The 27,993-nt window shown below is 42.2% G+C and overlaps 4 protein-coding genes across 6 annotated transcripts; 1 reads left to right on the plus strand and 3 right to left on the minus strand.

Moving 5' to 3' along the window:
- Nucleotides 1-111: 111 nt before the first annotated feature.
- Nucleotides 112-27,928, plus strand: LOC131689945 (type 1 phosphatidylinositol 4,5-bisphosphate 4-phosphatase). The gene is made up of 5 exons (XM_058975344.1): nt 112-658; nt 17,686-17,861; nt 18,136-18,345; nt 18,422-18,586; nt 26,299-27,928. The coding sequence occupies exons 1-5, from the start codon at nt 580-582 to the stop codon at nt 26,413-26,415; spliced, it is 747 nt and encodes a 248-aa protein (XP_058831327.1). The 5' UTR covers nt 112-579; the 3' UTR covers nt 26,416-27,928.
- LOC131689946 (uncharacterized) lies at nt 6,291-7,480 on the minus strand. Of its 2 annotated transcripts, none has more exons than XM_058975345.1 (2): nt 6,451-7,480; nt 6,291-6,385 (listed from the first exon to the last, which is right to left on the minus strand). In XM_058975345.1, the coding sequence occupies exon 1, from the start codon at nt 7,468-7,470 to the stop codon at nt 6,826-6,828; it is 645 nt and encodes a 214-aa protein (XP_058831328.1). In that variant the 5' UTR covers nt 7,471-7,480; the 3' UTR covers nt 6,291-6,385; nt 6,451-6,825. The 2 variants fall into 2 exon arrangements, with proteins under 2 accessions (XP_058831328.1, XP_058831329.1); XM_058975346.1 differs by having other exon boundaries at nt 6,302-6,520; nt 6,576-7,480.
- LOC131689941 (uncharacterized) lies at nt 7,558-10,896 on the minus strand. Its single transcript, XM_058975339.1, has 2 exons — nt 9,467-10,896; nt 7,558-8,933 (listed from the first exon to the last, which is right to left on the minus strand). Exons 1-2 carry the CDS (start codon nt 10,874-10,876, stop codon nt 8,931-8,933), a joined length of 1,413 nt encoding a protein of 470 aa, XP_058831322.1. The 5' UTR covers nt 10,877-10,896; the 3' UTR covers nt 7,558-8,930.
- Nucleotides 11,799-14,846, minus strand: LOC131689938 (uncharacterized). Of its 2 annotated transcripts, none has more exons than XM_058975334.1 (3): nt 14,507-14,846; nt 14,382-14,451; nt 11,799-14,316 (listed from the first exon to the last, which is right to left on the minus strand). In XM_058975334.1, exon 3 carries the CDS (start codon nt 14,093-14,095, stop codon nt 12,128-12,130), a length of 1,968 nt encoding a protein of 655 aa, XP_058831317.1. In that variant the 5' UTR covers nt 14,096-14,316; nt 14,382-14,451; nt 14,507-14,846; the 3' UTR covers nt 11,799-12,127. The 2 variants fall into 2 exon arrangements, with proteins under 2 accessions (XP_058831317.1, XP_058831316.1); XM_058975333.1 differs by having other exon boundaries at nt 11,800-14,194; nt 14,249-14,316; nt 14,382-14,846.
- Nucleotides 27,929-27,993: the final 65 nt, after the last annotated feature.

Genomic DNA, 27,993 nt, shown 5'->3' on the forward strand with positions numbered 1-27,993 from the left:
TCTAATTCCAAATGTTTCGAACGAGATTTTTTACCGTGTGATAGCTGTCTGTTGGCACTGAACGATGCCAAAAATGTAATCGACGCATTCGTGTTTTATTTGTTTCATTCATTTTCATTGCACTCTCGGTCTCGGTGTTGATTCGTCGGTTCGTGCTTGTGCCTTTGCATAGGTGCTCTCTTTCTACCACGCCGAAGAACGGCACAGGTCAAACAAGGAGACAAAGCTTATTATATAGCTGAAGTGGAGAGGTTTTCTTTTAACATGGTGATGCAGTAATTTGCTGAAACAAATTAAAAGTATTCATCAATTGTGGGCGATTCTGCCGTAAGTTGTGTCCAGTGGTAGAAAAAAGTGTTCTACCCGCCAGCGGTGTGAAAAGTAAATCCAAAGGACACAAAAAACCTTTATGGAATTAGTTTTTTCATCCTATCCACTGTACAAATGTCAAACTGAGGATTGACTCATTTGGAAAGCTCTTGTCGGTGATAACAATAAGGAGTGTAGAATATTTTGATTTAACTGCAAGGGAGGAGTGGTCGTTCGAAACGTAGTTCATCTTGTGATTCTCGGGACGAAATGGACGGGGAGTCGGAAAAGCAACCGCTTTTGGAGCAGCCAACCCAAACAAGGCAGTCCGAATCCGAATCGGAACAACGTAAGTAATACGCTTAGAGTAATGGCTGTTCTTTTGCTCAGATTTGTGCACCGCAATAATTTTCACATTCAGCAGCAACCTTTCCAAAAAGTGAAAATTGTCAATATTGTGAAGCAGGGTCTTTCAGGGGCTTCCCTATCAAGTTCCTCCCGGTCGACCGTGGAGAGAAAGGAAAAATGGGTACCCATGGGTACGATCGCAGTGGAGCGGCGTTTTAGCTTGCAATCAGTTTTTTACTCAATACGAGTGTTGTGTGTGAGTCAGATGTTGGCTTATTCGATTTCGTTGTTGCGCCCCGCACCTGCTACCACTGTCCGTACTATTCGTCTCGTTTACCTTTTTATGTTTCTTGGTTTTGTGAAGCAATTATTCATCGTATCAAATTTGCAAATATATACATATCATAATGTAATTATGTGGAAGGCTCAATCAATTCCAAAATTATGGATTGACTAGATAATTTGAAAACTAGGCTTACTTACGTTCATTCCAGTATGTATGTTTAGTTTGCTCACGTCTTTTTTCATTTAGAAATCTAGCCGTTACAAGCATTCTAGGTCATTCTTCATGGCATACACTACCCATAATCGCATGTCAGTCCCATGTTCTGTGGCATTCCATATCCACATGGGACTGATTTCTGATTATAGGAGGTAGTGCAGCTCTAGAGCAGAATCAGTGCACGGTCGCTAAGTAGGTACTAGTTTTATAACAGCTACTATAGCGATTATGCTGTCACTCGCGGTGTTGTTATTAATGTGTGAATGGCAGTCACTTCATTGCTGCAGCTTCTTAGTAGAAATAACTCTCACACTAATACTAATCGCACTTACAGAAGATTTTTCTTTATTTAAAGTTACCCTGTTTAGCTTTGGTAATATAATGGGGGTTGATAACAGATGTCAGCGTTAACCGGAACGATAGCTTTAAATGCCGTAATACAGAGGATTTTGTGTGCAGTCAATAAGATATCCAGGGCTTGGGTTTGACAAAGTCAAAATACTGCACTGCTTTTGGGGATTCCTAATTATGAGAGATAGTCTCTAATTGTTATATTAAGCAAAGATCGAAAGACATCGGAATTTGGGATACGGTCGTCTCAAAAATTTGTGTAGAACCTCATATTTATCACCGGTACGGGACATGAGCTGGATTTTGGCGCTAACTCCGTGCGATGTCTGTAGCCAAACTTCCACCGAAAATGAAGAGATGGCAGGTTGCGACCAGGGTTGCCACATTAAAATCTGTAATTTCTCGTGAAAGAATCTGGAAATCTGCATCGCGAGAAAAAAATTCTGTATCGAAAATCTGTATTCAAAAATTAATTAAAAGCTTCCCAAAAAAAAAATTTGGCTATTAAAAATTAATTAATCTTTGTCTGGAGAACAAATGATATCAAAATTTGACAATTTTGTTCCACGGTTTAGTGGTTTCTTATGATCTGAACTGTACCGGGTGCCTTTTAAGTGTTCGAAATTCTAATACGCTGGGTACTACACTAAAAATCTGTATTTTAGTCAAAAATCTGTAATCTGTATATACAGAATCTTGGTCGTAAATTATTAAGAAAAATCTGTAAAATACAGAATAATCTGTATATGTGGTAACCCTGGTTGCGACGGGTGCAGTCGCTCGTTCCACTACCGATGCGTCAGAGTGACCTCAGTGGTAAAAACCTATTTTAATCCACCTAGCGGTGCAATTGTGCCTTTCTCAATCATGAATCACGAGAATGTGTGCGTTGTTTATATTCATTAAAAGCTTTTAAATGCATATATTACATTTTATTATTATACATCACATATACAGGAAAATAAATCATTATTCGAGGTCTAAAATTTTGAAAAAGAAAAAACAGCCACGGTAATATTGAACTGAAAAAAGGTGCGAAAGTCCCAAAAAGTCGATTTTTACAAAAAAAAACATTTTCGAGATAACATAAAATCTCGACGTTTCATGCATTTTAAAGATGTTTGGCATCAAAAATACGAATTCGATTTCTGAAATTTCATGAGGTCCCCCCTTTGAAAAAAAATTTGAGTTCCGGCTTATATGGGAATTTCATATGTGACCGGACGGTTTAGTCTATATTTCCGGAACCATATAAGCGATCCGTACGAAATTTTATAGACATCTATGGGGATATTATAGCTATCATTTGGGACTAAGTTTGTGAAAATTGGCCCAACCATTTCCGGGAAACTGATGTGAGTTCGTAAATTTTGAAAGATGGCCGCTTTTCCCGGGCACTTCCGGAACCGTCTATGGTGGTTAATGTAGTCAACGAAAGTTTGGTTGGCCGTCGGTGACCTAGAACAGCAAATTTAAGTTGTTTGAGAGACATTTTAGCGAAATTTTTACCTTTTTTGCTTTCATCGGAGTATCGGTTTGAATCACAATTTGCTATGTGATCGCACGCCACAACCTGTAACTCCGGAACCGGAAGTCGGATCGGGATGAAATTAAATAGCCATTTACGGGGACGCAATACCTTTCATTTGAGGCCAAGTTTAGTCGAATTGGTCTAGCCATCTCCGAGAAACCGATGTGACTGTTATTCTGAATTTAGATACTTCCGCCGGGGCTTCCGGAACCGAGGATGGTGGCCAATGTGGCCAAATAGACTTTGAATGGATGTTAGTGACCTAATACTACAAATCGAAGCAGTTGTGGTCATATTTTGGAAAATTTTTCACCTTTATACATTCATTGCAGAATTTATTAAAATCGATATTTTCTGCGTGTTCGTACTTATCACCCTGTAATTCCGGAACCAGAAGTCGGATCCATTAGAAATTCAATAGCAGCCTATGGGAACGTTGCACCTTTCATTTGAGACTAAGTTTGTCAAAATCGGTTCAGCCATCTCTGAGAAAAATGAGTGACATTTTTGGTCACATACACACACACATACACACACACATACATACATACACACATACATACACACACAGACATTTGCCGAACTCGACGAACTGAATCGAATGGTATATGTCACTCGACCCTCCGGGCCTCCGTTAAAAAGTCGGTTTTCAGAGCAATTGCAATACCTTTCTATTGAGAAAGGCAAAAAGGAGATGAGGTGGAACTGCACTGATGGTGCTGGTCAAGTATTTGTTCAGGAGTACCTGAAGAGCAAGCTGTGTCGGTCGGAGAAGGCATCGGAGTCGTCGGAAGCTTCCGTTTCGGAATCCGGTACGCTCACTCTAGAGCAGAGACGGATTGATTTTCAGGGGAAGTAAAGGCGTATTGAGCAAAAGCTCGAAGAGGAAATGTTGCTGAAAGAGGAAGAGAGCAAGATGCAGCATGCGTTGGAGAAGAAGCGAATGTTTTTCTAAGAAAAAAAATGCGGAGGCGTTACGGAAAAGCAGAAGCATATAATGCGGATGAAGCCCAGCCCATTTGAACATTCATTTGGCGAACTGCTCTGTGCGAAGAGCCTCAAAAACTCCAAGTTGAGAACATTAAACCCCTAAAAGATTTCAACTCCCCTTCCAAGCAAACAGCAAACTCCTTTGCGGCACTGCGACGTTCTGTATCTTACAAAGAAGAACGTTGAGCAGAGTCATCTGGCAAACTGGAGTCGCCGAGAGCGGATAAGTTGGTCAGCTTCATCCTTTTTGGAAAGGCTGTGGAGTAACTGTGCAAGCATCTGGAAGCAGCAAATCTCAAGCTTCTTATCCAGAATCTCGTCGACAAGCTTCCTGATGGTGAGAAACGACAGTGGGTTTGCTTCAAGCAGTGCGCTGAGGATGTAACACTGATGACGCTCACAGAATTTCTAGCCGAAATAGTGGCGGCCCCGTGTATATAAACAATGATCTGATAGAAATTCGCCGACACGATTTGGCACTGCGCACTAGCACGGATTATGTTACAAGATTCATGTCGAAGTATGGAGAAGTGGAATCTGACAAAAACGATACTTTTCTTGGCATTCTCAGCGGCTGAACCGGTGCACTGAAACTGCACCGTTTTTGCGTTTCTGCTAGAAAGTGCAAAACCAGTGCACTCCACTACACCGGTGTCAATCAATGGAAAACCCCATATGTAACCGTAGTGTGCAGGGTTAGTAATAAACATACCGCAAGGGGTACCTAGGGTCCAAAAGGGGGTAACGGAAAATTCACACGTCATCTCCTTGAACCTATCAAAAACTCATTTTCCTTGAACCTATCAAAAATCAAATATATGCTGTTTTGTTCATCTAGAAGAGCTATAGGCGTGCATCCAGACCCAAGAATGGGACAGTCTGTAATTCAGGAAACTAACTGCTTCAAATATCTAGGACTTCACTTAGACCCCACACTCTCCTGGATTTAGCATATAATATCTATAGAGAGAAAAGTTGCATCGTTATGTGGGGCTATGCGTAAAGTATGCTCTTTTGTTCTCCAGCAAGTACTTCTAAAATTTTATTATGCGCACATCCACTCATTGCTGAACTACCTTGTATCTGTGTGGGGCCGAACAGATGTCTTGAAATTATTTATAAAAAACAATTATGTACCCTACTATTTTGTTATACAATAATAATGCCCATAACATTTTACCTTTGCTTGGGTTGACTAACTACCAAACAATAATATACATCCACAATGCTTTGCATAATACTATTGCTCATAATAATCTAGAATTTACAACAGGCATTCGAGCTCACAGCACTAGACAAACCAATAATTTATTATACTCCAGAGTATCCACGAACCTTGGTCAAAGATGCATTTCTTTCATCGGACCTAAGTTATTCAACCAGCTTCCTACTGATTTAAAGCAAATAACATGTCGCACTAGTTTCCAAGCAAAATTGAAACTAATTTTAAAAATCTCCGTATCTTTCAACTTTTTAATGGAACAAGGTAGAAAGCTGTTGCATGCGACAAAGCTGTATGTCAGGCAATTATAAGTATATCTTCTGAAGATACTAACCTTGTACGTCCTACAAGTTTTGAAATATTACGCATTTTTGAAAACATAGTCTGTAAGTTAATTTTTTAACCGAAACATGCTCTATACCGAAACATACAGGGCCTACAAAGTTTGCATCTTCAGAAAATATATTTAAAATGATAGGACCTAAAGCTTTCTCGAAGATACCATATTTTAGCTTTATTAAAAAGTTGATAACAGCGCCGCCCTAACCAACTGAATTCTGAACTAGTATGATTCAACAAAATAAAGCGCTCGGTGCCACGCAGTATTTTTTCCGAAGACACCATAACACTTTCAGTGTAGAGACATGACACTTTCAGTGGAATTTTCGAATAATTACGCTCAACAATATATATTCGTGCATGAAATATATATTAAATACAAAATAGCCATGCAAAGCAAGTATGTCAGCGACACTCACCTTCAGGAACGATTGTTTTGGTTCGAAACGTCAACGTATGACGAAATCGAACTAAAAACAGTATTATTTTTTCTTAAAACACTCGAGTTTCCGTATGACACAATGTAGGGTTTGCCCCTTTTGGACGCCAGCCATTCACTTGATATGTATGTATGAATGGAAGTACGTATAAATGAATGTGTTCGGACGGCAGGCGAAAACAAGATTTTTGAAAATCCGCCTTTTTTTTACTGTGCAGATCAAACTAAATAACTTTATTTTAAATAAAATAAATAAAGTAAATAATCGATTATTTGTCTTACTCACAATTGTTTGTTCTCCTTACTTTACAGCTTCCTCTTTTCCTTCCTCTATCGCTGTCTATCGCAATTTATCTACAATTTAATATTCACATTTTTCATTTTATCGGTTTTAGTAATTAATTTGTACGTTCACTTACTTCGTTTTATCTCGGAATTGATAATCTCAACTGTACCGTTCGTATTTGTCCAGTGTTTGCCTCCGCGTATCTAGTCATAAATTTGTTGCTTTAATTCACTGCTTTATATTGTTTCACAAACTTACGTATTCTGGATCTTAGTACAGCTTAATCTTTAATCTATCCACTATCCGAATAATTTCCTTGCTCACAACTTCTAATTTCTTATTCCAACGTATTTTACTATTCTACTACTATCACTTTCAAAATGGTGTTTTTCTATCCTACTTTCCTTCTTATGTTGTTTGTTTACTTATGTTGTCTGACAGTTCCCTCGCACTACATTCGTGATGCACTTCGTCGTCTGTCAGCATGACAACAAATTTGTTGCATCTGTCAATTCGACACGGGTGCAATGGTGCAACTGCCAGTGATGCCAGAACATTCCCCGGCCCGTAACCCTGTACCGGAGCTCGCATCCGGTTCAGAGTTACCAAACTCCATCACGGCTAGTTTTGCTGTTGCTCGCCTATATCGTCCACTGTTGGTGCGTACCCAGGCCTGCCGAATTCGTCCATCACCGGACACGATGACCTCCTCTATCACCCCGCGGATCCAGCACTTCCGGTTGCTACCTTCTACCACATAAACTAAGTCTCCTATTCTTAATGGTCTCGACTCACCAAACCACTTTGTCCTCTGGTTCAGCGAAGGAATGTACTCCTTGACCCAACGTTCCCACAAAATGCTGGCCAACTGCTGCGATCGTTGGAACGCGTCTCGAAGTGCTGCTGCTGGATGAGGTGGGGGAAGATTCACGCTAGGCTGATTTGGGGAGAGTCCCCGCAAAAAGTGGTTTGGAGTGAGTGCCTCCGCTTCGTCACACTCTTGAGACACGTACGTTAGCGGGCGAGAATTGATCATGTCTTCCGCTTCCACCACTACTGTCTGCAAAATTTCGTCCGTCAACCGTCTCCCATCATCAAGCGCCACGAATGCCTCCTTAACCGACCGAACGAGACGCTCCCATACTCCTCCCATGTGAGGAGCCAAAGGGAAGTTGAACGTCCACTTCGTTCTCGCGCTAGTCAGCTGATCCGCACAATCTTCTATTTCTCGAACAACTCCTTCCAGTTCCTTACTGGCTCCTAGGAAGTTCGTCCCATTGTCGGACAGAAACTCCATCGGCCAACCTCGCCGACCAATGAACCGGTGAATCGCCATCAAGCACGACTGCGTAGTCAGTCCGTGAGCCACCTCCAGGTGCACCGCGCGGGTTGCCAAGCAGGTGAACAATGCGACCCATCTCTTCTCCGTTCGGCGTCCTACAGTAACAGCAAATGGGCCCAAATAATCCACACCTGTGTAACTAAAGGGACGAAGATTCGGTGTTAACCGCTGCACTGGTAGCGGAGCCATTCGTGGAACTCGAGGCCGACTTCGATGGACCTTACACCATACGCAAGAGGACGACACCTTCCGGACTACTGCGTCAAGCTGCGGAATGTAGAACAACTGCTTCAGCTCGTTCTTCACCGCCTGTCGATATCCGTGACCGCTCTTCTCGTGGTAATGCTGAACAATCAGCTGCGTGATTTTATGCTGATGTGGCAGGATCGTTGGAAAACGTAGATCGAATGACAGCAACTCTGCTTTCTCTGCTCTCCCCTCCATTCGAATCAGCCCGTTTTCGTCAATCAGCGGAGTAAGTTTGTAGAGTGCACTGGACTTCTCGATCGACAGCCATTGGCTCACCGGCCGATCCTTATTCCTGACCAGTACCTTCAACTCATCGATGAAACACTCCGCCTGTGCCATCTTCATCAGCCATAGTTCCGCCTTCTCGTACTCACTTTGCTGTAGCGCCACACGTACTGACGCAGCTGCCGTCGGTTGTAGTACTCTGCTCTGTCTGCTCGTTGCTTTTAGCGTTTCAATCGGCAGTTTTTTGCTCTTTCGTCTACAGTTCGACACGAACCGGATTACGCACGCCATCGTCCTCACCAGCACTGTCCACTTAGAAAAGCGATTGGCGTCCACGATAGCCTGTGCAACTTGCACGTCGTGCAGCATCAAGTGAACCCGAAGCTCCTCCGTAGTGTTAGCTGGAGGTAATTCTCTCTTCGGCCACTTTTCCACACTGTCGTACAAAAATTGTTGCCCACGTACCCACGGGCTGTTGGGGTGTATCTCCAGACCTTTACCCCATTTGGTTACCAGATCCGCCACGTTCAATCTCGTCGGAACCCATCGCCAATCTGTCAGTTTAGTCAAACTAAGAATTTCGCCAATGCGAAAACCAACAAATTGCTTGTAGCGGCGCTGATCCGACCGAATCCAGGACAGCACCACTTCTGCGTCAATCCAGAACACCACTCTACTGATCGTGAAGTTGTGATTCTGCTCGATCGTTCGTGCCAGCCTTGCCGCAAGAACCGCTGCCAGGAGTTCTAGCCGCGGAATCGACAGCTGCTTCAACGGTGCTACCTTCGCTCGACTCATCACTAGCGAACACACCACCTTACCCCGTACGATTGCACGGAAGTATGCCACACATCCGTACGCCGCTGGCATCAGCAAAGATGTGAAGCTGGACTTCTTCGACCTCATCTGATCTCGCAGTTCCGAAATAGCTTCGAGGTAGCTTAAACACTGGCACGTCTGCAAGAATGTTGGTCCACCGCAACCACTTCCTGAACGACAGCTCATCGATTGCGTCATCCCAGTCGCAGCCTGTCCGCCACAGATCCTGAACCAGCATTTTCCCGAGAATTGTAACTGGAGCAAGAAATCCTGCTGGATCGAATTGCGCCATCACAATGCTCAGAACAATTCTTTTCGTCGGGCGTTTTTCCTCTAGGAAAACCTTGTTGTACTCTGCTTTCCATTCGGTCGCAAAACGGAACTCGTCTCCAACCGGGTCCCAAACGACGCCTAGCACACGCTCGTATTCGGTGTTCTTGTCCCAGTTGAAATGCACTGCGGAATCGACACTCCTTTCTCCTATTTGTTCGAGAAATCTAGCAGAGTTCGACACCCAGTTTCTGATCCGAAATCCTCCACACGAATGGATGTACCTCACCTCGCTGGCTCGCTGGATCGCTTCTTCGATAGTATCCACGCTGTCGTAGTAGTCATCTACGTAGTGACGCTTCACGATGGCTTCTACTGCTTCAGGGTACTTCTCCGAGAAATCTGCTGCATTCAAGTTCTTCACAAATTGAGCTGAGCAGGGCGAACACGTGGAACCAAAGGTGGCAACGTCCATAACGTACACCTGCGGAGCTTCCTCACTGTTCGCTCGGAACAAAAACCGTTGCGCTTGCCTATCCTCAGGTCTGATCCGGATCTGATGGTACATTTCTTGAATGTCACCACCGAATGCTACTGGCCGTTCCCGAAAATTGCAGATTACTCTGGGAAGCGGAACTAGCATATCCGGACCTTTGAGTAACTCTGAGTTAAGAGAGACTCCGTTCACTGATGCTGCAGCATCCCAAACCAAGCGCACCTTACTCGGCTTCTTCGGATTCACTACGACGTTCAGCGGTAGATACCACACAGCGGTTTGTGGCGTACCCTTCAGTTCGGCTTCACTCGCCTTGTGCGCGTAGTGTTTGACTTGATAGTCCTCGATCTGCTGGCACACGTTTTTCTTCAAGTCTGAATGCCTGTTCAGCTTACGGTCCAGAGCCTTCATCCGGCGTACAGCCATCGGATAGCTGTCAGGGAATCGTCGTGCGTCCTCACGCCACAGCAACCCCGTTTCGAAGCGATCACCCACTCGCTTCGTCGTTGTCTCAAGCATCTCTCGAGCTCTTTTCTCCTCCACGGGCTCCGGTACAGCGAACGTCGCAATCGCTGTCTCATCTAGCATGTATTGCTCTCGCATCATGTCATGGAGACCTTGATTGCTTGCTGGAACGATCGAGTGCAGATTCAGGTAGGTGTACGCACTCGGTCTTCGGTTCTCCGAACCATACACTGTCCAGCCAATCTTCGACCGCACGGCAATCGGTTCGTTTGGCTTACCGACCCGCGACTCCAACGGCGCAAATAAGTGGACGTTGTCTAGCCCGAGTAGGATTCTCGGCTTTCCCGATGGGTAATCTCTCACCGGAACGCCTGCAAGATGGGAATATTTTTTTACCACATCTGCGAATCGCACGTTCTGCTTCGGCAGCACCAACTCTGATACCGTTCGAGTGTTGAACAGCGGAAACTTCTCCTTCGAACCCTTCGCCGACATCATCAGTTCGACCTTCCTCGAATCGTTCTTAAAGCGGTTGATATTGCCCGTCCACGTCACTATCAACGGCTCTAGAGTACCTTCTGCTTTCAGCCGCCTGGCCACCAGATCATCTACCAACGTAGCCGACGACCCTTCGTCGAAGAACGCAGTAGTATCGAACTGTCGTTTGCCCACGTAAAGCGTCACCGGCATCATAGGGGAATTGTGGGAAAAACCGACACTGTGGGTAAAACCGACACCCCACAACTTTTCCTAGAAATCAAATTTTTATTCATTTCATAATGATACAATATTATTAGTACGTTTATTTAGAGCATTTGAAGAAAAATTGGATTTACGTTAGTGCGCCGAATGTCATAAAAATTAACAAAACATTCGACAGCAGCGTTCATACTCGTCTGGATGTAAAATTTCGTTGGTAGATTTTAAGGTTTTAACCGAACAAAAGCTTTTCAAATCACCCCATTTTTCAGTACCTATTGTTATCGGCCTGTTCTATGATCAACTAGGTGCATTGAAGACGAGTTTGAAAAATTCAATATTTTTAATTGCTTTTATAAAAAAATGTGCGCTGTTGGGGTAAAACCGACACCCTATGGTTAGGGTAAAACCGACACCCTGTTAAGATGGTTGTGTATAGTTGCGATTCATTTCAAAATACTGGGGATCTTTTTGACACTTCAATTAGCCTATTAGAACACTATAGTATTAGCAGAAATACACAGAAATACTTTTATTGTGTTTATTTCTTGTAAGTCTCTTTAAAAATCAAAAATTGGAATTTTTACTTATCTGATTCTAACGAAGCTTTTGCTATTTCTGCAAAAAGGTCATCAAACCGAATTTCTAGTGTTCTCTTGGTTTGTCATAGACGAATTTCATCACAATGAGACAATGATATTATGTATACCCCAATAGATCGTTGATATCAGAGTCCGAAAAATCAAATCTGAAAAAGATAGTTTTAGAAGTTAGTTTAGAAGTGTGTGTGTGTGTCACTTATAAGAGAATGAATCCAATTAGCAGAACGTAGAACGCTTGTAAATCTTCTCTTACGAAATAAAATGACACTGGAGGTTGCAATGATGTGCGCAAGGATTATTTGGAAATACTCATATCAATAAATAATAAAGCATAAAATACTCTTATTTATAGTACTACGCTTTCGAACTTTCTTCCCCTCACTACATGATGAAACAATAAAAAGCACATATTTGCATCATACATACTCACACTTTATTAATCACGCATATATCTCATTTTTAATAAAGATAAAGATTTTAATAAAGTGGAGAGAAAATAAGTTAAAGGGGGTGTCGATCTTACCCCTATGGGGTGTCGGTTTTACCCGCAGTGCTTACAAAAAGTCACTTTGTTTTCCAAGTTTTACAACCAATATTTTTTAATGAAATTAATTTTTTGAAGCGCTGAAAAAATTAAGTCTTGTTAAGAATTTTCTGAAGAAGAATTCTGCATAAAAATTATAATTTTATTGGTTTTGTGGCAACTTAGAAAAAGTGTTAAGCTTAAGGTGTCGGTTTTAACCATAATTCCCCTACGGAAAATAACCGCACTATCTGCCTTTTCGGTAGCATTGCATTCTACCTTCTGCAGCCGCACCGATTCCTCCACTCGATGCAAAAGTGGATGATGGCCTCCACGACAATTTTGCATGAAGCATCGAATCTTCGAGGTGCATCTGCTGTTTCCGTGCTTGTTCAAACAAAGACCACACAGGTTTTGTCGCTCAACCTCTCTCAACCTGGCGGCAATGTTCATCCGCTTAAACTCCTCACAGCACCTGATGAGATGATCCGTTCGTTTACAGACCCAGCACGGCTTAGTTACTGTCTCTCTTTGAATTTCATCAGAAACCTGGTCCGCGTCATGGAGATGTACAAACTCCTTCTTTCGGGAATTTCCTTTCCCCATTCGCGAAGGCTCGCGCTCGCTTAGCGACAATGTCGAGAACTCCGTCACCTCCGACACATCCGAAACGATGTCATTTGTGAAGTTCGTGAACATTCGCAACGGACTGTCCACCTTCCCTCGCTTATACCGGACCCAATCCAGTTTGTAGCTCGGTGGCAACTTGTCAACTAACTCCTGCACCAGCATCGGATTGTTTAGGTGGTCGCAAAGTCCTGACGCTTCAAGGTGGTCGCATAACTGCTTCACCGTTATCCCGAAGCTGATGAACGTCTCCAATCGATCAGCTCTCGGTGACGGCGCGTTCCTCACCTTCGACAGCAACGTTCTGAGCAGCTTCTCCGGTTTTCCGAACAGATTTCGAAGATCCCTGATCACATCCGGAACAGAGTCCGGTAGCACTAACCGACTCCTGACCGCCTCAAGTGCGTCACCCTGTTGACAGTCCTGCAAACGCTTCAAATTCTCGAGGTTTGAGAATCCGCAAGCTGCAGTCGTGTACTCGAAACTGCTGATAAACAACGGCCAAACTTCTGCTTCCCCTTTAAATTTGGGAAGGTTCTGAGAGACCGCTTTGCGAGCAGCTAGCTGATCTCTTGTAATACGACTCACGATACACCCCGACCCGTTTCCATCTCCGCACCTTTGAAAGCTGCTTCGACTGCATCTACTCGGCGGGACCTCCGAAACTTCACCGTCACTCACATCTTCGTTACTTCGCTCGAATTGGCCGGCTTCGATGGTGAACGACTTATCTAACGGCACCTTCTTCGGACACGCGAGTTTATCTTCCGTCTGCAGATATCCTGGCTTTGGATATGCTCCGCGATAATCCAGCATCCAGTCATCCACCTTCTGTTCCGGTTTGGAGGCAGAAGCACCGCTGACAGCTCCATATTGGCCCTTCAATGCGTTGACCTTATTAATGCTGTCGTCGAACTGTTTCCGAATAGCATCCCGCTTCTTCGAGAATTCACGTTCTGCGGCCAATTGGCAGTCAAGCATTTTCTGCTCATGCTCTAGCTGCCGCTGCTCCATTTCACGCTGTGCTCGTAGCTCCTGCTCGCGCATCTCCCACTCTAGCTTTATCCGCCTCTCGTTCCAAGCCTGCTGCTTAGCAAGACGCTGTTTCCGCAACTCGATCTGCTTTGCAAAGGCCATCTCCATTGCTAGCTGTTCCTCTTCCAACTGCTGCTCAGTCAGGTCTAAGACGGAACCAGCTCCACGATCGGACCCTGCATCGCTATTCGGGGCGGACTTCTTCCCGCGATTCTTAGCCGTAGTCTCTGGAACTTTAAGACGCCGGGCGCTTTGCGGAGAGCATCGCGGACAACGCCAACTAACGTTCGCCACTTCTTGGTTAACACCTGCGCACGAGAAATGAGCCCAATACTGACATTCTTCGCATTGAACCCAATCGATGTCATCGGATTCCGCTAGTTTGCAGTACAGACACTTTTCTTGCTTCGAAGGAGAAGAAGCCATCCTGCACACTATCCGAGAAACAATTTTTGATTTTGTTCGGACGGCAGGCGAAAACAAGATTTTTGAAAATCCGCCTTTTTTTTTACTGTGCAGATCAAACTAAATAACTTTATTTTAATTTACCGTAAATAATCGATTATTTGTCTTACTCACAATTGTTTGTTCTCCTTACTTTACAGCTTCCTCTTTTCCTTCCTCTATCGCTGTCTATCGCAATTTATCTACAATTTAATATTCACATTTTTCATTTTATCGGTTTTAGTAATTAATTTGTTCGTTCACTTACTTCGTTTTATCTCGGAATTGATAATCTCAACTGTACCGTTCGTATTTGTCCAGTGTTTGCCTCCGCGTATCTAGTCATAAATTTGTTGCTTTAATTCACTGCTTTATATTGTTTCACAAACTTACGTATTCTGGATCTTAGTACAGCTTAATCTTTAATCTATCCACTATCCGAATAATTTCCTTGCTCACAACTTCTAATTTCTTATTCCAACGTATTTTACTATTCTACTACTATCACTTTCAAAATGGTGTTTTTCTATCCTACTTTCCTTCTTATGTTGTTTGTTTACTTATGTTGTCTGACAGTTCCCTCGCACTACATTCGTGATGCACTTCGTCGTCTGTCAGCATGACAACAAATTTGTTGCATCTGTCAATTCGACACGGGTGCAATGGTGCAACTGCCAGTGATGCCAGAACAGAATGTATACCTGTATGTATGGAGGAAGTGTCTTTGTCTGATTTTAATTTTTCAAGACCAGTAGCTATTTATTTCGGTTTTCTTGAAGCATTTCAGAAAGATATTTTAGAAGCGTCCTCAAGTGACACCTTGTGGCCTACACAAGGAAGTCTAAGAGAAGAGATGTTTTTCTTTTTCCCATAACTTCTGGGTACTGTAAATTTTCAAAAGACAAGAGAACAAAGAGGTTGGAGATGGTGGCGCAAATTTTTTAGCATTTCTGCAAAAGATCGCTTTGAACGTTTTTCGAGGGGATTTTTCAGTTTATCTCCGCGTAGTTTGTACGCGTGACATGTTAAGAGATCATGCTGAATCTCCCTACAGTAAGGGCACTTTTTGCATTCCTTCTTTCCTTATAACTATCGCCACACTTTTTGAACGTGTCATTTCGTTCCTTCTCCCGTGATTAATACTACTATAACAGTATTTTCATCGGCTGAAGTAAAAGGTCCTTAAAATAGCTAACCACAGCAAATGTTCACATGTCAACCTCACATCGTTAACCACACCATCTATTTCCACTTTATGAGCAGGTACGTAGACACAATAATCCTTTATAAAAAGCTCACAGCAAGCAATATCGTTCACTTGCTCAGAACTTGTCAACAAGACCCTAACCTTGTCCGAGCATACATTCGAAATTTCGGTCACAGCCGGGAAGCACCCCGGAAAGTCTTTACAAATTTGTAATAAGTTCAAAGACTTAATTTTGAGCCGAAAGAAGACTACAAGCGTACCGGTTGAGAGATCTGAATATATTTTATTGCGAGGGTTGCAAGCAGAACTAGCCTGAGCTCCATTTGGTTTTCGCGCGGAATCAGCGCCTTCGCTTACGGAAAAGAATAAAGTTTTCACAGATTATTGGAACAAATAAAACTAGTCGGTATTTAACTAGTAAAACCATTCTAACAGCGCTTGTATAGCGTTTATTGAGGTACTCCACACAGAACCTAACAGGCACCGGGAGATCCGAGGGCTACAACACGAATTTCACGAAGTAGGATATAGAATCCGGAATTCACTAAACTTAAAAAAAATGACGGCAATGAAACTATTTGCGTCCGGAACGCATGCACTACTACGATGGATTTGAGATTTATACTACGTTCACACTACGAGTTAAAACGTGTTTTAACGCTATCTTGATGACATTTTTCTTGTTGCTAATTCTTAAAACGTGTTTTAACTCTGTAGTGTGAACATGGTATTAACCCTGTCGATTTCGCAATGTTAGAAAAATATAATTTGAATTGATTGTTACCTGAACAGTATGTTATACTACGTTCACACTACTAGTTGAAACGTGTTTTATCGCTATCTTGATGACATTTTTCTTGTTGCTAATTATTATAACATGTTTTAACTCTGTAGTGTGAACATGGTATTAAATATAAGCTTTTTCTAATAGCTCTAGCACAGAGAACAGACGTCCATCTTCAGCATTCAACTTGTGTAAAATCTCTAACGGTTTCGAAGGTAGTTGGGATATCCAAACCAGGTGCGCCACTGTCGTCATGTTTTTTTGTGGCTGAGTTCGATAGAATTGACAGCGGTTATTCCTCTACCCAGTCCAGAACCGGTTCGGACCTTCAGCATGAATTCCAGCTCAAATGCATCAACCGATAGAATCAGAATCGGTTGTTTTCGTTAAGCAAGATTCCATACTGAATCCATTCAGGATTTCGAACCGGTTCTGGAATGGATTTGACGGATAGTTGGGATAGGTTGGTGTGGCGGCGCTAGTGTTTATCGTATATTAATTCAAATGTTTACACACGTTTTTTAAATATTTTTGTTCGATCATGGATGTTTGTTCTCTGTGGCTCTAGTTTACTCACAGAATAGATTTTAGAAGTTTTTATGGTAAAATATGAAAAATGGTTGCAATTGATTGATTTAAAATAAAAAAAAATATGAAAAATGTACAATAAAGCTTGGAAAACCTGGAAAATGAATTTTTTTCAGAAATGAAATGACTACAGGAAAGAATCATGTTTTAATCTTACATGCACAATTAGATTTTAACGTTCCTTAAATGAAGAAAACTTAAAACTAGCTTATATTCATCTCATAAGGCGGGATGTTAGGATAACTCGACCTACAATTAATGTATTACACTTTTATAAGTATCAATATCTTTCGTAAGAAGCAGCACAATAACAAATTTGGCGTGGAAAGTGTAAAGCACTCGTGTTTGAGTAAATGTAAAAGTTGAATTTAAAATGCCTCTTTCCATCCTACCGTGTGAGGGCATATTCTGGAGTGTTTCATGTCTAGATTCATAATTTTGACAGTTCTATAATATAAAACTGAAAATTTTAAAACTAGTACTTGCTGTTCCCAGCAGCAGTTTTCGCGGGTGTTCCATTCAGTTTAAAATTTATGTCTCGCGATGCCTTTAGCGTTGCAGCATTCAAATTTATTTTTCCCCGGTCTATCGGGTCTAAGTGCCTGTGCTGAGTACTCTCCATGTATTTAAAACACAGTTCTAAACGTGCTTTAAAATCAGCAACAAATAGAACGCCATCGTATAACAGTTTTAAATTTTAAAACAAAACTGTTTGAAATTATAAAACAAAACGCTCTGCTGGGGATGTGAATGTTTCAGTTCCAGTTCTACTTTGAAACTCCTATACAAAATAAAACGCTCCTGAACATGCCCTGAGCCAATGCGTTGAACAGAGAGAGCAGATCCTGCTATGGCTAATGTGTTTGAATCGGTTAGATGAAGTAATTAGGGCACCGTAACCCTATATAATCGATTTTGGCAGTTGGTCATACAACAGACAGATTAAATCGCAAAAATATCAATAAACTATATATTAACATTTTTTCCTTCCAGCATCGCGAGCGATTGTTGCGGCATCCTCGATCGGTCCAGATGAGGTCCCACCGTCATACCAGCAGGATCAGCAGAACAGCGTTATTGTGACGTGTCGTGTCTGCCAGGCGTTGATAGACATTTCGTGGAAGAAAGAACAGCACGTCGTCAAGTGCGTGCAGTGCAATGAAGCTACGGTAGGAATCAGTTATATTGCTTATTATGTATGTACTCTGATAACGGGATTGTGTTTTGTGTTTGTACTTTCCACGAGTCACATGCTCACACGAGTTGTTCATAATGCAACACGTCTTGCAACTTTGTTTACCGCAAACTCGTTATGTACTCGCCTCCTGGCTCAGATATCAGCAGACTGTCGAAACAAATCCATACGAAGTTCAAGCCATAAAAATTTACTTTCTGCTAGACGAATATCGGAATTATGAATGCGTTTTATCTTTCACTCTGTAGCCTATCCGCAATGCACCTCCAGGCAAAAAGTACGTCCGCTGTCCGTGCAACTGTCTGCTCATCTGCAAGAGCTCTTCCCAGCGAGTGGCCTGTCCGCGGCCAAACTGCAAGCGGATCATCAATCTGGCGCCAAGTCCGGTAACCCCACCGTTGCTCACGATGCCGGGCATGTGTCGCGTCACCTGTGGTCACTGCCACGATACGTTCTTGGTAAGTCGAATGGCCAATATATGTCGCTTAGCATTACTTTATGTAGCGTGATTTTTGCTTATTCGTTTCACAATAGTTCGATACGCTAAAAAACAACCTTGCCAGATGTCCCCATTGTCGCAAGGTTTCTTCGGTTGGTGCGGATTTCTGTCGCAAGCGGCGCAACCTACTCTTCCTAGGTGGATTGATTTTCCTAGCGATTGGTATTGCGGTAACCTACGGAACTATGCCGTATGCAAGGGTAAGTAATGAGTATATAAATGGTCACTTTGAATGCTCGCAATGTAAAGCTCAGTGATGGAATGTTGTTCGGCATTGGCTTCATTATGTACATTTAGTGGATCGTCTGGTCGGTGTTAAGTCAGACCGGACCAAGTCGCAAAACATAAAAAAATGAGATAATGATAATACTGGGTAAAGAATTTCTTCAGCTACATTCGACTTTTGGCAGATTTGAAATATGTAACCATAAACAAGAATTATGTCAAAAAATGATTTCTTATTATAACGTAAAGGATGCTGCGATTCAAACTTTAAACCTGTTTTTCTCGAAATCTGACTTAACACCGACCGTCTGAACCTCAAAGACGATTTCACTAGTATTTCTGAACGCGACATTCGAAGGGTTAACGAAAGACCGATTCCACGACCTTACTACTGCCGAATCGCGTGTTTTTTCTTAATCTTGTGTTTAGTTAATGTTACGCATGCACTTCGTACTATTATTTTTAATATTCATAGTCGTTCATTTTACGGATTTAGATACAAAATTGCTGCATATTCACGATCAGCTAGCGGAAAAATCTTCCAGCACAATACCAAAATTTTAATATATTCTTTTCAAAAATTGGGAAACTATTCCCACAGAAACGGGATCTCTTCTGTTGAAACGTAAGAAGTAATCTACTTAAAAAGAAGTTAGTTGTATTAAATACAGAAACTTCTCTGAATAAATTGCCGTTCGCATAATTGTCCTGTTACTTTTTGATCATTTTTACTTTTTCTCATCAAACAGTCCTTTTTGAAGTATATTTTCTGAAAACACATCCAAATCATACAGTTTGTTCGAAGACTCTGTGAAAAATTACCAAGTCTGTTCGTCCCATTGGAGGAGAACTCGATAAATTGTCCAGGTTGCTGTAGGTCCTTGCAAATCTACGGCTTTGGGACCTGTAACAGAGACCATACCGTCATCTGCAAGCTGCCTTGGCGTGCAGGAATTGACAAAACATTCATCAATGTCATTCACGTAAAAGTTATAGAGAATGAGCCCTGGGGAGTAGTTAATTCGTGATGTCGATAAATCACCATGCGAAAAATGCATGTGTTTTTCTGACAGCAAGTTTAGCAAAAAGTTGTTTAGAGTCGGTGAACGACCATGCTGGTTCAGCTTCTCAGAAACAATTTTGATAAAAACAAAATCAAAGGCCCCCTTTATATCTAGGAAAACTGATGCCATCTGTTATATGCTAGCATAAGCCATTTGAGTTTCTGTTGAGAGCAACGCAAGGCAATCGTTCGTCCCTTTGCCTTTGCGGAAGCCAAATTGTGTATCCGACAGTAAGCCATTTGCTTCGACCCAATTGTCGAGGCGAAACAAGATCATTTTCTCGGATAACTTCCGGATACAGGATAGCATTGTAATCGGTCGATACGAGTTGTGGTCGGAGGCTGGTTTTCCTGGTCTTTGGATGGCGGTGACACTCACTTGTCTCCAATCGTGTGGGACAATGTTACCCTCAAGAAACTTATTAAATAAATTCAACAAGCGTCTCTGGTAGATTCTTCAACTAGTTGAATTTGATTCTGTCGGGCCCTGTGGCTTTATTGTTACATGATAAGAGAGCAAGAGAGAACTCAACCATCGAAAACGGTGTTTCGTTCGCAGTATTGTGAGGCGACGCGGCGCGGTAGATTTTCTGTGCCGGGGCGGAATCCGGACAAACCTTCTTGGCGAAATCGAATATCCAACGGTTTAAATATTCCACGCTCTCGTTATTACTGTTTCGGTTTTGCATACATCGAGCCGTGCTCCAAAGAGTATTCATCGATGTTTTTCTTGTTAACCCGTCGACAAACTAGCGCCTGTCACTGCGTTTCTTGGCTTTCAGTAATTTTTCATACGCTTTTCTAATATCGCGTACAGTCGATAGCTAGCGACTAACCCGTCGATCCGGAAGGCTTTATACGCGGCAGCCTTCTCCACGTACACGTCTGAGCACTCTTTGTCACACCACGGGTTGGGAGAACGTTTTTAGGGTGTTCACGTCGGGTACTCGTTTCGTCTGAGTTTGAATCGCGGTATCGAGAATCGAGTTGGACAAAAACTTATACTCTTCCTCCGGGGGAAGTACCTGTGTCGAATCGATAGTTTTGGATATCTCAGCAGCGTAGCTCTTCCAATCAATGTTTCGTGTGAGGTCATAGGGAACATTGATTGATTCCGAAGGTCTTGAACGAGTGGTGATTGCAATTACAATCGGCAGGTGGTCACTACCGTGGGGATCAGATATTACCTTCCACTTACAATCTAACCGTAGTTATGTCGAGCATAGAGATATGTCCAGTGCACTTGCTTGCGCTGGTGGTCTGTGAATCCGTGTCATTTCCCATGTGTTCAGAATTGTCATATTGAAGTTGTCACAAAGGTCTTTAATTGTCGAGGATCGACTATCGTCGTACAGACATCCCTACCCTGTATCATGAGAGTTAAAGTCTCCAAGAAGCAGGCGGGGCGAGGCCCACGTTGTTCAATCACGTTGAAGAATCTTCGATATTCCATCATGGCCCTAAGAGGATTTACATTCCAAGCAATGCAAAGATCTTTGCCTTTGATTGTTGTTTGACAAGCGACAACTTCAATGCCTGGCGTCGAACGGAGATTGATTCGATTGAAGGAGTAGCACTTTTTGATCCCTAAGAGTATCCCTCCATATGAGTCTTCTCGATCCAAGCGGATAATGTTAAAGTCGTGGAAGTTGAGGTTTATATTAGAAGTAAGCCATGTTTAACATAGGAAAAAGGCATCACAATTATTGTAATCTAGCAATTGTTTTATTGAATCAATTTTGGGGATAATACTTCTGCAGTTCCACTGTAAGACAGTGATCAGATCTGTGATTCCGTTTAATGAGTTACCCATCGAAGGATACGATCGCTGCAAGGAGGGGCCATTGTTCAGTCAACTGTTTTAAAAATGTTCTTACTGTTGGTAGAATAGCAACCAGCAAGCTTTTCAAAGGATCGGTAATGTTGAAAGCTGTGAACATACAGTCCACAATGTCAGAGAATTTAAGGAATCCCGTTTTAGGTTGATGAATTATTTTTATTTTGTGCCGTTGTTTGGGACAACCTAGGACCCTTACGAGGAAGTTCAAGTGAGTTTTGATTAGGTCTTTTCCTAGAGTTTCCAAGCAGAGCCAAAGAATGCCCCTCGCAAGGGTCGTTAGAGGCGTTATCGTCAGTTGGCAAGAGAGCGAATGGGTTTTCGGAGATAAGCGGAACAGCTCTTTTAAGCATTTCTGCGTAAGAGCGTCTGGAGCGATCTTTGGCGGATCGCTTCAGTTTATCCGCGCGAAGATTGTACGTTGGGCATGTCAAAACTACATGCGGATTCTCCCCACAGTAAACACAATTCTTAACGGGCCTACTGCAAGTATCATCCGCATGGCGTTCCCCACATTTACCGCACCGTTGTTTGTTGCTACAGTAGGTGGCCGTATGACCTAGCTGCTTGCAATTGGAACATGACCCACGGTACAAACAGGAGTACAGGTAGACAAGCTCCTCCCACTTCAACGTAGCTCGGATGTGCAGATCCGGCGAAGGTTACGCGAAACTAGTCTGATGTATAGTAATTCCCATCTTCGATGGACTTTGAGTGCAATTGCTTGCACTTCAAAATCTTAACTGATTGAAGGTTAGGGTCCTTAAAGCGGCCAACCCCATAATTCATCAGATCATCGACAGTTAGACTCGCATCACTTACCACACCGTCAATCTCCACATCACGAGAAGGAATGTAGACGCGATACTCCAGCGTAAAGAGGCTACTGCTAATGATTTCATTGGCCTGTTTCAAGTCAGTAACGACTACGCACAGTTTATCTGACTGTACCTTTTTAATCTCGGTTACGGCCGAGTAACGTTTTGTCAGCTCCCGCGCAGCAGTTATGCTGTTTAACGGTTTATTTCTGGGCCGAAAGTATACCACCCAAGGGCCATTACATCCATCCTGGTGAATCTTGACTCGAGGCGGGCTGTGAGACATTGGGGGGAAGTGGGGAAGGTGGGTCGGAGGTAACTTCTGTCTCCCAATCAAATAGGTGTTCATCTTCCTCAAAAGATTCGTCTTTGGAGGGAGATACTTCTCCTTGATCCATTTTGTTGCGGGAGCAACACGCTCGACCGCGCTATTTAACTCAAATCAAATAAAAAAATAAAAAAAAAACAATATAAAAAATCGATAAGAAAAGTCAAAAACGAAACACTTCACCAGTTGGTTCCTGACGAGCTGGTAGGCGTATTGATCCTTCGTTTGTTTTATCCGTCATCTGCGTGACCTTCACACAGTAGAGAGTTGGTATAGCTCGTCTAAACAAAGCTGTCTTTCAGGTAAAAAAAACTGTTTAGCACCGCACTACACTGCACTGCCTGACACAATTTAACGTTTCTAATGTCTATACTCCAGCCCTTGCTGGGATAAACACCTTCACCGATATCGCCTAACTCAAGGTAACGTTACACCAAACAATGCGCGTGTGTAACGAACGAGCGCTCGGTTACGAATGATAAAAAGGGTTTGTCATTAATCCGAACACGCCGTGAACAAGAATAAGGGTGAAAATAAATTATGCCAAATGTTCGTTATGCCAAATGACTATGCTAAATGGCCCCGACCCGCTCGCTACATGCGTTTACATTACAAATTGTTCGGTGCCTCTACTTGTTGTGCAATATATGTTGCAAATGAAATGTACAATTTCCTAATCAACAATGGTTAAAAAATCACAAATCATCCAGCATAAAAGTACAGCAACTATTAATTTATCTCGATTTATGCAGAAAGGTAAAGCTTTCATATCATTGGTTCAAGAATCGTACTTCCATGAGGGAAACTTTTCTTTTAGAAAGTTACTTAACACTGCCTTCATTGTCTACAACAAGACAGCCATGAGATGACTAACCCATGTGAAATGCCTCGTGCTTACATTCTTGCCAACAAACTATTGACTGGTGTCTCAGAACGGAACTCACAATTCGCGATATCTGTGCTGTCACAGTTACTCTGACTGTCGATAATATAGACAAAAAGTATATCTGCCTTCTGATGATATCAAAAGCGTTGTATCATATTGACGCAGAAACGGGTTTCCCGAGCAAATACTCATGGGTTTAAACACCACACAGCCCCTTGAAAATAGCATGAACATGGTCCGTGCCCACTTTCACAACCATTAAAACCATAAAATGGTCTCAATAACCCATAAATATACCAACGCATGGTTTTTCTATGGGATATACCGGACCATGACGATGGTGTTTTCGTGGCCTGAACCCATTTCAAACACTCATGCCCAACCACATGAGTATGGGGGTATTATGGACTTTACGTTTGCTCGGGTTCCGCTCATTAGGGGCAGTGATGCAAGTATTCAACACATCATTTGGGGAAGCTCAGACATCAATCTGAGTGGCTCTGAACTGATGGAGTACATAAGTAGTACAAATCTCCATATTCTGAATCTAGGAAACCGACCAACTTTCGCGAGATCTGGGAGAGAGGAGATGTTAGACATAACGCTTTACTCTGAAAGAGTTCCGTATGAGCTGGGAGGCTTCTGGTGGTTCGGATTCGTGGGCGTTAGCACGCACATTGGTTACCACTGAATCGATCAAGTGGGCAGTTTACGGCTTTTCTCCATAAAAATCGCCTGGAAAAGATTAAATCTTTCCCGTACGGTTGCAAAAAGGATTTGATATTCTCAAACATGTCTTGAAAAAGATTATGCTTACCAGTCTTGCTATCGGATATATACCAAAAGCAAAGCAGGTCTACAACAAACGCAAGTGGCCTGTTACGCTGACGGCTCTCTGGGGGAGGGACGTACTGATGCTGGGTGTCTACTGTCGTGGAATTAGGTTGGAAGAGTCTCACTGGCTAGGTAGATACTGTACTGTATTCCAAGCAGAAATCTTTGCGATCATGTGCGGGGTACGGGCCGATCGTACCAACAGAGCTTATTCGGCAAAGTTATAAACTTCTGCTCCAATAGTTGGCCTCCAATCAAGGACCTTAGCTCAGACAAATCACCGTCCAAGCTGGTGATTGTGTGCCGAATCCAAATCGACGTACTAAGCATTGTCAACGCTATCTGTCTTGTCTAGGTGTCCGGACATTCCGGTATTACTGAAAATGGATAGGCTGACGAATTGGCCAGGGCAGGTGCAGCGATTGAGCCCGCCCTGCCAAGAGAAAAAATACGGTCCTGGGCTTCGTCCTAGCACTGGAATTATTTGAGAATTCTACAAACGTGTCGCCAATCAAAGGCGTTTCTAGAACAACCGTGTCCAGTGATTTCGAAAAATTTCCGACATTTTTCGAAACTCCACTGCGGCATGCTGACCGGGGTTTTAATTGACCACTGCAAACTCAATTATCACATGGCAACTATTCAGCGCGCTGAGTCATTTTTATGTGATCTCTGTGAATCCGACTATGGAACTTCATTTCATCTGATATGCAATTGCCCAGCAGTAGCGCAATGGCGATTTCGAGTTTTCGTCCGTTCTTACTTAGACGACACCAGGCTTGGACGACTGAAATTTAGAGACATACTAAAGATTCTTATCCATTATGATAGAGAGCTTTAGCCTTACTCGCAGGCGAGTAGAACTACTTGTGAGTTTAACTTACCTGCTGTTTGTTTTTGTGCTATTTTTCCCACCCTTCCCATTATATTTCCTCCCTACTTCTTCTTCTTTCCTTTCGCTCAGAAAATGATGAAAAGACACGGCAAGGCACAAATCCTTATTTACATACGGGAAATGTGCCATTTGAGCCAATATATTCTGATTCCTGATTGGAAGAACAGAATCTGCGAAGGTCACCCTATAAGAGTGAGTTGACGTATGTTCTCTTCTCGTCAGCTGCTGAATGTAAACGTTTGCACTCCAGTATCTTCACTGGCTGGAGAATAAGGTCTTTGAAACAGCCAAACCCATGTGTCAGCAGATCCGTGCAATTCTAACTCGGATCAGAGACTACCCTTGCACATTCAACCCAATTTGATGGTACATATACCATATACTCCTTCGTGAAAGGCTCGTAGCCAGCAACATCGTTTGTCTGGTTTAAGCTATTTACTACCACCCGAAGCTATTCTGTCATGGCGGAATATCATTCCGTCAGAACTCGAAAAATCTTCAATAAATTCAAACACCTTTTGTCTTTCGCCATGGCCGAGTATGGATAAATTTTGAGTCGCTTTTGTTTCGACATCCATCTCATCTTGAGATGAACCACTGGCAGGGTAATTCATTTTTGCACGGGCCTATTGCCCAGTCAGTGCTATCTGGTATTATAGACAAGAATGGAAAGTGTAGTACTATTTCGGTACTTATCTTGTGCATATAACGGTATCCAAACGGCTTACTACAAAAACAAACACAAACGAAAGGAAAAATACGAGAATGCGCAAGATATGCTTGACAGCGGATTAGCACTATTACTTTCAACATTACACTGCACCGACTGAAAAGATAGACCAATCGGTCCGAGAGTCACAGAACGAATGATCTGTTATATCGTTGATATTAAACATAGGAAGCGAACTGTAAAATATCGCTGACGAACATTACACTACCCATATCAGGGAACCTCGCTGAAAAAGGATTCATTTGTAACGTTTGATTTTTACCCATCACTAATCTAATTTCCATTCTCGTTTCCAGAGCCACAGCGGTATCTTCATCGCCTACATCAGCCTATTTCTGATCGCATTGCTACTATTCGCCAAGACGCTGTACTACTGCACGCTGAAAGTGAGTAACGTAGAGGGACCGATTTAAGCAGGTGCGTGTGTTGCTTCTATCGGTAGCAACCTGGGCAAATTCGCCGTAAGTTGGTGTCTCCCAAAGTTTTGTGTTTCCTTTACCCCCCCCCCCCCCCCCCCCCCCCATACTGGGCAAAATCAAACGTAAACTCTTGTAAATGCAACCACTTGATCAGTCACATTCCCATAAGAGGATACTATCGCCTCCCTGCTGAAAGATAAGTATTGTTTTGGTGCAAGAACAAAAGATATGGTGTATTTTGAAAGTGGTATGAACCATTCGATTTTTGTTTGCAGGATAAAGTAGTACCTAGAGCAAAATGAAAAGGAAACAGTTCGAACATAGAACTTAGCAAGCAATTTGCCGAGGAAACACTGTGAAACTGTGTGAGAAGCTAAGAACGGTGATCAAAGGCTAGTAGTAAAGTTAAAATGAAACCGCTGATATATGCAAACATATTATGCTTTACTCATTCTATTATTATCATCATTTAAAGTTTAATATTTTTACAAATTGTAATCACCCCCTTGAATTTATATAGAGTATAAATTGTTCCGAAAATTGAAGAAACAGCCGTGTTTCTATTCTGTGTTTGTATGTATTTAATTATTAAATTGAAGAAAAAATAACGCAAATAAAGTATGGACAGATTGAAAAGAATATTGTAGAAAGCACACGATTTAAGAAATATCGCTGATTAAACCGATTGGGTGCATTGGAATAAGAACAGAGAAAACTAAAGATATGATAGGGTGGCGGGCATAAGTTTCAATCCGTTCCCATACAAAAGAAAAAAAAATAAAATTATGCCGTAACGAGAGTAAACCACTCATATTCGGGTGAAGTGCTTAACTTTACCGCATTCTGAGCCAAAGCGTTGGCAAAAAAAATGGCAGGCGCTACTCTCACACACCCGTGCAAATTAGTAGAGTAATCGTATGAAGTGCTTGAAGATGGGATCATTACCCTACATAAATAGCATTGACCGAAATGATACACACATTTATAAACATAATATAATAAACAACAATACTATCATTATTCTATACATACCTGTAATATTTGAATAGTAGCTCGAAAAAGGTGGAATAAAATCAGCAGCGATGGTTGTCGGAAAGATTTGTGTAATACCTAAAAGCAAATTAGAACATATAGAATTTAATAATGTAGTGAAATAAAGCTACTTTTAAATACACATCTTTTTACAGGAGTTCTCATGGTTCACTCCTAATCAAATGTTGGGGCTACTGTTTTCTTTCAACGTATGTTTTATTTTCTGTATTCACCTAATAAACTGTGTTTGGTACCATAGCTAGTTTGATGCAGTTTGAATTTGCTATCGTCTCGCTGTATAAAACTGTACCGCCATGCAAAGATATTACGATTCACATGGACAAAGCTGATATTAGGAAATTTTGCTTCGGGGAAACGCAAACATCTGGAACAACTAGAAGTTTGTTAATATAAATCTAACCAATCTACTCCAATTATGATAAAATAAATCGAGTTAGCAGGAGCATACAGTAAACGTTGGATTAATTGTAGTACAGGCCGGTGGTTGTACTAAATGAATAGAAAAGATGAGAACATCCC

The sequence above is a fragment of the Topomyia yanbarensis genome, chromosome 3 (genome assembly GCF_030247195.1).
Source record: "Topomyia yanbarensis strain Yona2022 chromosome 3, ASM3024719v1, whole genome shotgun sequence".
Classification (NCBI taxonomy): Eukaryota; Metazoa; Arthropoda; class Insecta; order Diptera; family Culicidae; genus Topomyia; species Topomyia yanbarensis.

Coding starts and splice junctions, on each gene's coding strand:
- LOC131689945 (XM_058975344.1), top strand. CDS start 580: ATGGACGGGGAGTCGGAAAAGCAACCGCTTTTGGAGCAGCCAACCCAA. Junction 17,862..18,135: donor TGCAGTGCAATGAAGCTACG/GTAGGAATCAGT, acceptor TTCACTCTGTAG/CCTATCCGCAATGCACCTCC. Junction 18,587..26,298: donor GAACTATGCCGTATGCAAGG/GTAAGTAATGAG, acceptor TCTCGTTTCCAG/AGCCACAGCGGTATCTTCAT.
- LOC131689946 (XM_058975345.1), bottom strand. CDS start 7,470: ATGGGAGGAGTATGGGAGCGTCTCGTTCGGTCGGTTAAGGAGGCATTC.
- LOC131689941 (XM_058975339.1), bottom strand. CDS start 10,876: ATGATGCCGGTGACGCTTTACGTGGGCAAACGACAGTTCGATACTACT.
- LOC131689938 (XM_058975334.1), bottom strand. CDS start 14,095: ATGGCTTCTTCTCCTTCGAAGCAAGAAAAGTGTCTGTACTGCAAACTA.